At 37.9% G+C, this 13,345-nt stretch overlaps 1 protein-coding gene across 1 annotated transcript; it reads right to left on the bottom strand.

The window, feature by feature from the left end:
* Nucleotides 1–725: 725 nt before the first annotated feature.
* On the bottom strand, nucleotides 726–5,563 carry ccl44 (chemokine (C-C motif) ligand 44). Its single transcript, XM_055051987.1, has 5 exons — nucleotides 5,279–5,563; nucleotides 4,480–4,609; nucleotides 2,959–3,106; nucleotides 1,669–1,745; nucleotides 726–1,563 (listed from the first exon to the last, which is right to left on the bottom strand). The coding sequence occupies exons 1-4, from the start codon at nucleotides 5,340–5,342 to the stop codon at nucleotides 1,707–1,709; spliced, it is 381 nt and encodes a 126-aa protein (XP_054907962.1). The 5' UTR covers nucleotides 5,343–5,563; the 3' UTR covers nucleotides 726–1,563; nucleotides 1,669–1,706.
* Between the last annotated feature and the right edge of the window lie 7,782 nt (nucleotides 5,564–13,345).

The raw sequence follows: 13,345 nt of genomic DNA, 5'->3' as shown, positions 1-13,345 counted from the left end.
AAACAAAAACAGATTGAGACAGTTGTCATGTCTCAGAAACAAAAGTGGGCATATATAGTCAGAAACATCATTGATCATGGCAACAGGAGGAAATAAGAATACAAGAGTAAGTCGGCTGCCTGGTTTTCTGAAACATGTTCTTTATTTCATGTTTCAAAGGATAAAATTTATCATTTCTGGATGACAAATGTTTTGTTTTTTCTTACTTTGGTTTAGATTCAGACTACTTCCTTAACATTACTATTTGTCACAAAGTTTTTATATGATTTGTCCAGGCCACCCAGTTTCAGAAATGGCACTGAATGACGTACAGTTTGTGAAACTTTCCTCACCTCCTTCATCCCAGATGTTTCCACCCAGTTAATTGCTCTCACCTGTTCTGGTTTCAATAATCACCCACCAGACATATCAATCTCCTGTATCTCTACTTAAACATGAGATCCTTCTGCTTTCCATGATTGTTTTTGTACTCTTTTTTGTTTTTTACACTTTTATTCTCCTTCTGTCAACATGCTTGTGTTCTTTCAATTTAACCTGTTATTGCTTCACTCCCTGATTTTTGGATTGTGTTTTTCTGCCTCGAGCTACGTTGCTATGAATTATATTTTTATTCAGTGACACGCGCCTGTTCTGCTTTTCTTGCCACCTTCACAACAAACCTGAACACTGTATAATCTCTACACAAGACCACCCAGCCCCAACAAAATGCACCAAACCAGTTGTCGTCAATGTTTCAGATTAATTTATAAAATAATTCACTTGAGATACAGTGCATTCCTCTACGTTACAACGCTTGTGTGATTTACACACAGGACAGCCCTCTAAGTTTTAACAGCCTTGTCATTTAATGAATTGACTCATGAGTGCTTTGGCATAGTTCAATGTCAAACTACTAATCAAAAAGACAAAAGTAAACTTAGGTCAAGTTAAATCTGATGATTTGTTGATACCGGTGGGTCAAAATCCAAAAGATCTATTTATATTTTACAGTCAATATACAAAGTAGACAAAATGTGTTAAAAAGTATGTTAAAGCCCATGGAAATCATCACCTTGTGATTTTTTTTCCCATGCTGGTCTCAACACAGACCTGTAAGCCTCAGTACAAATATGTCAACAAAAAGCCAAAGAGGAAAGTGCAACTTAATATTAAAAACATGTTTTTTCAAATTTCTGCACACTCAGCTGATTTTGACAAAACCCCAACTACATCGTTACATTATTTACGCAGTACGAGTCACAAATAAGCACAGAGTATATTGCAGATATAATATATGAATGTCAACGCTGTCAATCAGCCACAAGTGTTTACACTATTTCAGAGGGCGGTACTTTCAGGCAGACTCCGGCAAATAACAGTATAAGCCATTAAATAAAAATCACTGCAACTTATTTTACAATAATACGCTCCCTGTCACATACTGGGAATATTTTATTATACCATTTAAATAAGTATTGCTGCCCAGGTCTGGTCCCAAGGAGACGGATAGAGAGACACAAGATGACTGGAACGTCAGCGAGCGTCGCAGATTAAAGCCGACGAGCTGCTGAATGATTACTTGGCCTGCAAAGTAAGAAGAGAATTTAAAAGATTTTGGATTAGTCGTTAATATAATATGAGCTTCAAACTATATTCAGTAAAACTTTATTCAACTTAGAGAAGCCTTACGTATGACTACGACTAACTCCACTGTTGATGGTGCTTCATCACTCCACATTCAGAATTGCCCAGTTGTCTTTTTTGTCCTGATCACAATAGTGAAAACAATGTAACAGGTGAGCGGATATATAAGAATCAAAACGGAGGAATCAAAACGTATTCATACCCAAGAAATATTTTCATTCGACCACGAAAGATTTATCACACTGGAAATCAGATAGATGTGCTCCAAAAAGCAAAAAATAAAAATAAAAAAATACATTGTGTCAGAAGAAATACTGGTTTAATTTAAACAAAAATCAACATGTCAAATTATTTTTACCATTCTCCATAAATAATTAGAGCAATGAAGGGATTTTTATCCTTGCTGACTAACTTTTTGCATTGGCATTTGTGGCATTTAATCTTTCGGGATGAGCTTTAAACTTTTAATGTTGAGATGCATTCCCGCCATCACCCTAACCTTTAGATTCATTCATTCAAAAATTCATTTACATATGTTGACTGGCAGTTGAAGTGGTTCTGCCTCTTTCTAAAACCTTACGTAAAAAACAGACAGTAAAACAGAATTCAGCAATTTTAATCACAATACAACAGTTTGTCCAACAAAAAAAAAGTCTATAAAACAAGCTCTGTGCTTCTTGAACAACTCTACATCAGTAGAGACAGGAAAGCAGGAAGTGCTGCGTTCAGGGCGCTGTGTTGCGCCTTCAAAATAAAAGCACGCGAGTGGAAGATTTCAAAATCCATAACTCTCGTTATTCCACCATTACTGGACGAGAGCGCAACCGAGATAAGGATCAGATGTTGTACCGTGTCACTATGACAGAGAGACAGACTCAGGTACTGTGTGTTCAAAATTTGGTATAATCAAAGTTTATCTCACTTTGTTCTCTTGAAACTATGTCAGACTTTCAGAGTGAATGTGTCCCAAACCTGCAGACACTGGGGGCTGGGGTACTTTTTATCTTACAGCAGCACAAGTAATCGTTGGTTTTCTGTTTCACCTTTTTCATTTTGTTTTAAATTTGCTTTTAAAAACGTGACATTTGAAACTGAAATTGTGGTATTTTTACTTCAGGTGAGAATCTCACACTGAACCATGCCAAATAGGCATACACACATTCAACTGTAACTTACAGATCTCCACTGCTTATTGTGCTTTTACAAACAGATTTTGCCTTAAAACATAAGGAGGCCTGCATTCAACTACAGCTGAATGCATAGGGAGGATAGTAAGGCTCTGGTGAAAGACGAGGTTAGAGAGTAAAAGCAGCTGCAAGGAGGTTTAAACCTGACCTCTGACATGGCGGGCAGGTTGTCGCGAGGAGGCAGCCACATTGTTCTGTGGTTCTTGAGCCTCTGTCTCTGCAGAAGCTTCCTCAACAACCTCTTCACCTTACGATCTCTGGGGTCCGCACATTTCACTGCCTTCTTTGTGTAAAGTCTAGAGAAAGACAGAGCAGAATGTCTCGTTTGGATCGACATAATACAACAGATTTCAAACAAATTTGAAAGATGCAAGATCAGAAATCCGTTTGTGAAGTATTAAAGAACAAACACGATTGGACCTGGGAACAAAATGATGAAAGTCATGAGTTGGTAAATTAAAAATGTTCATATCATCACTTTGATCACTTTAAAGCCACAGGCATCAGAGTGATTTATTGGCATTGTTGAGAAAGGCTAGCACAGACTACAGCGCAATTGTGAAAGAGATGATTTTTTTTTACAAATACAAATCTTCCATTGATTGCTTCATAATACTTTGTCAAATCATCTTTTGCCACACCTGTAGCTGCAAGTCAATTTGGTTTTATCTCTACCACTTTTTCACATCTAAAGACTTTGATTTTTGTTCAATTTTTGCGTGAAGACCCTCTGTGAAAAGCAATCTACATCCAAACCTCAAGATTTTTGTAGGTAATAAGTTTTCTAGTATTCAACAACTCACCTACTGACCAGCTTCTCTGCAAAAGAGAAGTATCTACGCAGCATGATGCAGCCACCGCCATGTGAAGGGTTTGTTCAGGATTTTTTTTTTTTTTTTTAACACATTCTGCATATTGGCCAAAAAGTCTGATTTTGGTCTGATCTAAGCAGAGCACAGTCTTCCACATGCTTGATGTGTCTTCCAGGTGGTTTGTGGCCAGTAAGACTTCTTATATTGTTCAATCAACACTTTTGTCTTTCCACTCCATAACGGGACAAACTTGAAGAGTGTTTGTGTTTGTCAGATTCTCCCACCTGAGCTGTGAATCTCTGCAGCTCCCCAATAATCGCCATGGACATGTTGGGGAAGAAATACAGCCCTTCTTCTCAGTCACTCACTGCTTGAGTATTTGAACGTCATTTAAAATCTCAATGAAGTACATTGAAAAAAACGAGGGGTATGAAAACTTTCACAAGGTGCTGTAAAAATATTTTGTGTGTGAGAAGACTTCTGTGTTTGTGTTAACTGGATCGTGTGCAAAAGCAAACTCTCTTGCTACCTCGGATTTCTGTGAACTGCTGGCAGCGATCGGTATCACAGTGTCGTTTACTTAACTAAACCCTGCTGTTCTGAGTGAGTGACTAAATGCTACGGGGCTCAGCTCGCCTGAAAGGTATTTTCTGACGGCTTGTTATTCCCACATATTTCCTCTTTTACTTCCCTGGCAAACACAGCAAGCAGCTCTGCCATAACAATTTGACCTGGAAAGAAGACAATGCCTCTCGGGCCATGCAGCCCTGGTCCTATGCTAATGAGAGGCATTTTTTCCATGCCTCCAAATTGCTCTGTGCTCTTAAGCTCCAGGAGTGGATAGCTGAAATACTTGCATGATGGCTTGTATGCTGCAGTCGGGCCCCTCCGTCTGCACCTCAAACCGCAGCACATCTTTGGTACGCACCTTACCCTGGGAGTAGAGCATACAACACTGGACATCCCTCTGCATCTGCACGCCTTTACCTGGGAAACAGAAATCACACCTTAGAATACATTACGCGCTACATCACAGCATCAACACAAAAATGCACAATTCAAAAAGTTTGGTAATAACCAAGAACCATCTTAATGTCAGCTACAGAATAATCATGCAATATTTCCACATTCTCTGTCCTAAAAATAATCCTCATAGGAATGTCAGAGGAGATGCACTGGTTTACCCTGTTCAGTGTGAGGAATGAGTGGAAGTGAGATGAGGAGAGAGGGAGTGTGTGTTTGGCATCATGTTCCCTCATTCAAAGCCAATGTGTAAACAAAACAAAGTGAGATCTGAAACACCAGGAGCAATGTGAGATGTAAAAAAAATAAAAATAAAATGATAGAAGGATAGAGCTGTTTGCTATGCCACGGATGTTGCCGAATCAGAGCACTTCCTAAGCTGTGTTTCATAGAAGAGGCTGGCATGTCGCTCTGCATGCGTGTGATTTTCAGACGCTCATCCTGCGTTCTGCCCCTCTGTTTACATCCATGCCTACGTCTTCGCTCCTGCCATGCCTCTTTCCCTCTTCTTTCCTTTTTTTTTTTTTTTGTGTTCGCCATCGCTCTGTTTGCCACCCTGTCCACATGCAGGGTGCATGCAATACATGCAAGACGCAAAAACACACAGATATTCAAAGGATAGCTGTGTCCTACCTTCTACAGATACCAGGAAGATGACAGTGAGCGAGAGAACAGTCAGCGTCTGCAGCATGAACATGGTGAGACTGGCAGGGAGGAGAGGATAATCTACTCTGTCACCTCTCCCTCTATGGCTGCCTCTTGTAGATAACTCCCTCCCTCTCTCTTTATACCTCCCTGCCCATCTCTCTCTCACTCACTTTCACCACCTCTCCTTTTTTTGCCTCTTACCGTCCTTCCCTCCCACCCTCTGTTTATCCATCCTCAGTCAGCCTCCCGCTCAACTCTCTTCCTCCCTCATATTCTCAGATTTTTTTTTCCCTCCCTGATCTGTTCATACCACCTCTCCCTGGTTTCTTCTCTCATGTTCTCGCTCAAGATGCCAAACCCAATTTGTTTGATTTGAGGCTTTAAATTTCTTTTTTCCTCCTCTGCCGCATTTTTTTGCCTTAAGGACTGAATAGATTTCAAAAGAGTGACAAGAACAAATAACATTGCTCATGCTAACACGTTAAATTACATTGCCTGTTCAGTTATTTAACAAGTGAATTGACAGAAACAGGTTTCTTTTTCCAGATTTTATATATATTTAGGTTCATTTGCACTTTTTATGGGCACTGATGTCATAATAATGTGTAATTATCCATTTTAAATATTGTTTACCAAATAAACAACTTAAGTGAGCGTATTTTTTAAATCTGCACATTTTCAGTAAGCAGAATTTTACAGGCTCAAAAATGTACATACGCCCCACCAGTATTTGATAAAATGCCCCTAACAGGTTGCACATTAATCGTGAGCTTATAATAGCTTCTGGACTAATTCTGGTTGCATTGTTTGCCACTTAAATTTGTTGATATTTCAGTACTGAGACACAAGGGTTTCGGGTTTGAATCCCAGCTGGGAGTTTGTATGTTGAGGTTGCATGTTATCCCTGTGCAAGCAGCTTTACATTATCGTGGACTAAGGCAGTGGCGACCAAAAAAATAATTAGCTGCTCCAATAACTGACACCTTCAAGCTTGACAGACCTCTGCAGCTGCAGCAGAAATGCACAAACTAAATACCTTCAGAGAACAGTTATGATAGGGGGGATAAAGACTGAGCTAATTTTCTAGAGTTGCACAGCTTGAAGGATTCAGTTGTGCAACTGTAAGGGTATTACAATATGTCCCACTAAAAGCCCAATATTCTTCCAGTATGGAAGATATAAATTGTCTGTAATTTGTCTTTTTATGTCAAACCCTTTGCCTCTTATGGATGAGGAAACTACAGAAGGTGCTGATGTCTGCATTTGTTCTCAGTTTTCATTGGTTCTGGCTCAGAGCTCATCTGTTTAATTGCGAAACCATTTCAAAAGCAGCCGCTGCCTTTCTCTTTCTATTTTGCTCAATGTAGAGAGTACATCCAGGCTCCCAGTCACTGTAAGTTGCTATTCAAATGGAGGTTTTTCCTCTATTTCAAAGTCAGAATACAATATGTTTGGCTTTTGAATTTAACTGAATCAAATTGACTTAAACTGAATTGAAATGACTGCATGTTGGCGCCTTTGGTAGTTCTGTTGCCTGGGGTCTTTCTGCTTACAGGATCCCCTCCCTGTGCATGTGAGCTTGCATAGCACAAAGTGGCTGGAATAATAAAGATTGAAGCTGAACATCCACCTATTGAGCTTGTTCCAATCTAACTATCAGCCAGTGGAAACTATGACACAACTGTGAATTCCAGTCAGAAAATTAATTCCCAGAACACGTCCAAACCAGCTGATACTGGGGTTCTGGAGTGGCCGGTCCTCAACTCTACTGAAAATGTGCAAACTCTGGTTAAAGTCTATGTTTTTGCCTGGGAGCTCTCCTGTTTCTGAAAAATATTCAGCCAGATTTATGCCAGGACTCTGTTATTTTGTTTCAAAGAACATGCAGCTAAAACTCTAATGGACATTTATTACTAAATTATTGAGAGTGTGTGTTTATATTTGAACTTACCTATTTTTTTTTTACATCTGCCAGAGCTGTAAACTTCTGAGTGATGCTGCAGCTAACAGTGCAAACTCTGAAGTCCAACATCAGTATGAAACTAATCTGAGCACATTGGCTTATTTAAAATCTTGGCTCATTCTGCAATAAAGTCACCAAATAAATGGAAAGTATTTTTATGACAAATGATACAGATGTTTGAACAACAGCTCAATGCCAGAGTTCTACATCTTCTCCATTACTATGCATAAATCATAATAAAGTTGGAACTTTGCTTCTATAATCAAACAGCACAAGTGTGACGCTGAGCTTCAACATGCCAGTAAAGTGCATTCATCTGTAGCGTGGCGGCTTCAATGGAAAACAGCAGCGCAGCCTGATTACATGATAAAAACCAGAAGAAATAAAGTAACCCTGCATCTGTTTCCGATGAGAATTAATATGGTTAGTTTGTGCTGGGAAAAAATGATAGAAACAGGTTCCGAAAACATAACACATCCAACAACAGCAGAGTGAAAAATGATCAATTGTAAAATCTGCCAAAGCGTCATGGATGAAGAAATGCTGCTGCACTAATTAAAGTGTAATAAATCAAAGCTGGAGTTGTAATCTGTCACATTAACAGATTGCTTTAAAAAAATACTCCAGAGGGATGTGTTGTCCAATTTAAACAGGAGTAAATCACACTTTTTCAAATCAACCCTTTGACAGGTTAAGAAATAGTTTTTAGCTATATGGCTCAATCTGTTGATATAGAGTAACTATATACAGTTACTCCTTATGGTTTTAAGTTATTCAAATAATAGCAAGAACTGGGTTTGTTCATTCTCTAATTGGTACTGTCTGTATTTTCATGCTGTTGTAATGTAATTTTTCAATAAATACACCAAAGACTAAAAAACATTCCTGCAGGTTTGTTGCAATGATGCCATACATGCTCGACACCAGGACTTTTTCCACATATATCATGTGTTCCTATGGTCCTAAAGGCATTTTTGTTTTCTAATTGAAGACAATTTTTAATATATTTCCTTTATTCCAGCGTCATTCAACATTTATTTCTTTTATCCAACCATCCATTTCCATACCTACTAATACTTAGCTGACGTTTTGCTTCAATATTTCCACATAATGGTCTTTTCAGAGGATGGCTTCTATCTTGTGAAATGCACCAGTCCCTCCTGCAGCAAAACATCCACACAACATATTACAGCACCTAGAACAGTGTTTTCAGGCGTGTTGGCGTCCCACCTTTTTCTCAAATTTAGTAATGGTTATTAAGGCCAAACAGTTCCATTTCAATTTTATGAAACGTCTGGGCATGTCTCTAAAAATTAAGATCTCTAACTATGACAGCAATTACAAATTGCAATCCAGAAGATATTTTGCACCAAACACATTTAACTCTGGGAAACAGAACCGGTCTCTTTCCAGAACATTGCAATGGCTGAACATTAATGCTTACTATTGTTTGAATATATTATCTAATTTTCTTTGACTGCACACGGTATGCTTACATTTTGGAATGTATCACATTAAGAATAATAGTGACTTTATGTTATACATATAAACAAAAATGTGTGAAAATATATGTGTGTTTCACCCTACAGCCTTTAAATTAAATTTATTAAGACGTGTTTTAGAGTATAACTGTGAAGGACGAGGAAAACAAAAGTGCAAAACAAGAACACAAACTAGACATGTCCTGGAGGGATGATCCCACACCAAGCCTCCACATCAGTGCAAATCACAATGGCCATCCAAGACAAAAGTTCACAAGGCAAACATTCATATGGAGATTCGTCCAAACAAATTTCCATATAAAAATAAGAAACTGTTGGAGACCTAACAATCAAGTAGCCTACCCAAAAAATTTAAAAGCAATCTGCATGTCACCTCAGTGATCATCAAAACATTTGCTACTATTTTATTTTCTATTGTTTGGAGAACCAAAGTTTCAACAGATGAATGTTGCAGTATGAGTGTTCTACTCCTTTCATTTTTCCAAACCTTATAGTGAACTGAAGAAACTAAGAGACTCCCTTTTCTCTAACTTTGTGTTTCACTCACGAGGTCTTAGCTGCACTTCAGTAATGTTATTTTGGGAACAGCCTCAGAAATCACTTCAAACTAATGCTACACATTCTGTGGTTGCAAGAAAAATCACCATTGGAGATAGCAATTTCTGATTTAACTTGATAAAGTGACATGTGGATGTTAGCAGGCAGCTTTGCTGGCAAAGGACACATAAAAACTAAAACCCCGGCGATACATTTTCTTATTAGAAAACATTTATGCTTCCCTGCAAACCACACCTGCAGAAAGAAAATGCCTCTCTAAGGTAGTGGCAATACCGTTTCTTCTTGGTATTGTGTTAAGACACTCCTGAATGAAAGTGTATAATGCCTTTGTGAAGCTGGAAGGGAAAAAACTGTCCAGACATGAAGGCAACAATATGTCCTTAAGGAATTCAAGGTATGAAAATATGCAGTCTGTGCTGAGGGGTGAGGCTGGCGTAAAAGCGCGCACTATGTATACATGTGGGTATATGTGAGCGTGTGTGCATGATGGGTGCGGGATAAAGAATTTGACCCAAGAAATCAGGCTGGAATCTAAACCGCACAAACATGCCTTTCTCATGACTACAGGCCTGCCTGTGAGCCAGATACATCTTTCTGTTTATCTTTTCCCTGATTAAAATATCTGTCGTGCTGAGCCACAAATATGGTGAAACGCAAATAAAAAAACAACCCCAGGAGCGATGAGAAGGATATTTAATGCTTCCCTCACTCGGGGAAACATTATCCGGGGATGTAAGGAGGGATGTTGTGCCCTCCTGGAGTTGATGGGAAGCTTGGCCCGACGAGTTGGACGTGCAGCCTCACAGACTCTTAATGTACCTGAAACGGATCACTGACGGACAAAATGCAGGGGGGGAATAGTTGACATAATCTTTAAAAAGACAAAAAGCTTTGTGGAATGCAGAAAACATGTTTTTAATTATTTTTGTGCTAAAGGAATTTATTTAATTTTTTTTCTTAATAATGATTCAAATGCACTGATGTTAAGTTTGTGTATAAATTTGTGTATTGCAAAGTTGCAAGAGACAGATCAGTAGGTTACGACACACTTCATTATTGTTGCCACTGGTAACATTTTTAATTAGAATCAATTCATTTGTTGTAACATAATCTAATGCGGAGCTTTTTGACTAAAAACGTACACAGGATTTTTGGAACTTCTAACAATTTTTAGTTAATAATTGTAAATTTTATAGGAACTTTTATGTATTATTGAAGGAAATAGTGATTTTGTAAAAAAAAAAAAAAAAAAGAAGAAAGTACTCTATTTAAAGGTGTGAAATAATCAAACAATTATACATTTAAATTTGTTTCTGATTTTTTTTCAGTGTGAGAATTTTAAGGCTTTTTAAACATTTCCATAAACCAAAGAGTTTGCTGTATATCATGGCGGTCATATAAAGAATTTACAGTCAGGAAAGCCTCAGAGCTGCTGGAAAAGCCATGAACTCTCAGTCCCATGACAGTTTCCGATTTGATTGCAACAAAGTACAGATTTCTCTCCTATTTTAACTGGAAATTTTTTTTTTAAATATTTGTCTTATAGGTCCAGATGACAGATATGTTCTATTTTATTTATTTGGCTTTTTTTCTTTTGTCTGTCAGTCATTTGAAAAATGTATCCACTAAATATGAATATTTCTACAAGGAAGGCCACATGTCCAGCACTAAATCTGTCATGACTTGGAGCCTGAATTTTAAAAGGGATGTTCAGTATTAAATTTTTCACATAATTTCTTTTTTTTACTGGGAAAATAAATCACTGCCCAGTCCTCCATCATGTGATGATAAAGAGCAGTGTGCATTCCTCTGCAGGGAGTAGACTGTTGCTCTCCTGAAACCAAACAGCTGAGCTTCCCATCACTCTGCTTCACTGCCCCCCGAAACACTAGACTCTGAAAAATCACCTGAAACACACTGAGGAATTTATTTTAGAAATCTCCACCACAAACACGTTTCAGGGTCTCAACTGAGCCGGCAGTATGAAACTAGAGACTGGATGTGTTTTACAAGTGCTGCCTGGAAGAACAACACACATCTCAGATCTGGAGAGGCTCTCGTACATTCCTGGTGCGATGTGATTTTCTCGGTGTCACGGTGCAGAGGGAGAAATTCGAACCTCCGTATTTCTTCATGGTCTTCCTTTATGCTCAGCCAAGAAACAAAAGGAGAGGAGAACCAGCCAGCTCTCCTGATATGGCACACAGTCATGTAAAATAAAATATCCCTAATGTTGTCTCAATAAGTGATTAGACTTATTTTGTTCCTAATTCTTCTTTTTAATTGTCCTACCATCAGTTTTTTTTCCTGTTCCAGTTCTCAGCTCACCAGAACTGTGATTGTTTTGAAGAAAGATACATTTTTAGCGTCATGCAACCTAAATCCAGGCCGGTCTGAAAAAATCTGTCTTTAGCTGCTTTTTAAAAGAATCCGCAGAACAAAGACCGTCAAAAGATGGAGGCAATGCAATCTACAACTCCAAAGGATTTATTATCCCCTCTGGTCTTAATGAAAAGTATTTGTGAAACCACTAATTAAGCTGTTAAGCAGAGTTTAAGATTTTGTTTGGCTAACTTACACAGAAACTGAGGATTGTAAATCTCTGTAGGTCCTGAATTGTTATTTTTCCACTTTTTCAAATTCAGTCTAAAGTTTTTACTTGGATTTGGGTATTTTCTTCCTTAATGCTTCACCATTTCAGAAAGGTTTTTCTTAACTGTCACTAAAGTTGGTGCCAGCTTGGGAATCGGATAATAAGACTCCTATGTAGGAGGACAATGTTGTATCAGTATCGAAATCATATCAACATCTGTTGGACACGTTTACAATTAGAAAAAATACGTAGCAAAATTGCATAATCAACTTGTCACGATGTTTACCAAAGTATTGGTGTCTGAGTTGAATGTTGATTTGTCATTTCTCCACATTTTCTTGAAAATAATTGTAAAAGATTGAAAAGTAAAAGCATTTCTGCGCAGCATAAAGTCTAAACAAACCTCACCTGAGGGTTTGAACGCCAGCTGATATGACATTTTGTATTAGATGCTGGTTTAGTAGCATACAGGAAAGATAAGAAGAAAAAAAAAACAAGCTGCTGGCCATCAGCTGGAGTAATTAACATATCTTCAGACTGGGATCACCTAAAAAAGAAGAACCTGTTCTAGCTAATCAAAAACATCCGCTTTTTACTGATTTTAAACAAATACCCTCAGGTTGAAAGCATTTTCAAACCAGTCCTAATTAGTTTTTTTAATGTATTTAACAAACATTAGAGCAACAGTGTTTAAATGGCTAAATTAGTTCCTCAGTATGTCATTAAGCTCTACAGGGGTCTGGCAATAAAGCTTTATTTGACTCAGATGCAGGAGAAAATCAGAAACATGCAGGATAGTAGCTTTTTGAAACCCTTTCATATTTGCTCCAATACAGCTTTGTTTGGTTGTTTTATGCAATCAAATAAACTTTAATATCTTCCTGGTCCTGAATAAGCAGGTAACCAATGTTTCTGAGTATTAGATTCTACAATAAGGGGAAAAGGATGTCTAAACTAGCCAGGCCCTATGAGGGAAAATAGTTGAGCCTCTTGTTAAATCATAAATAAAACACAAAAACAACCATGAGATCATTACAATGGAACAACATGAAGTAGGCTACAAGATCTCAAGTCTACACATCTTACTCGAGAGAAATGCAAAAAAAAAACAAAAAAAAAAACAAAGTGACATATCAAGAGTTTGGAAAGGCCTTAAAAGCTTTTTCTAATGTTCCAGTGAATTGTATTTTCACAAATAAAGAAAATATGAAACAATGGGAAACTTTCCCCAGAGAGCTGGTTTCAAATCTTTTCAGTGATCTTAGCCAAGATGTTCAAACTTTAAACACCCTGAAATTTGGCTGAGGTTCAGATGAAAACTGTGGAAAGAAAAAATGCCCTTGATGAATTTTTCAACAAAACTAGGCATTACATTTAGAGGGGAGTGTGTCACTTACAGTCTGTGCCGTTTGGATAACTTATTTCCCCTTTATTTC

Source organism: Poeciliopsis prolifica, unplaced genomic scaffold, assembly GCF_027474105.1.
Source record: "Poeciliopsis prolifica strain line A6 unplaced genomic scaffold, Auburn_PproV2 SCAFFOLD002, whole genome shotgun sequence".
In the NCBI taxonomy this organism is placed as follows: domain Eukaryota; kingdom Metazoa; phylum Chordata; class Actinopteri; order Cyprinodontiformes; family Poeciliidae; genus Poeciliopsis; species Poeciliopsis prolifica.
This window is presented reverse-complemented; position numbering and strand designations above follow the sequence as displayed.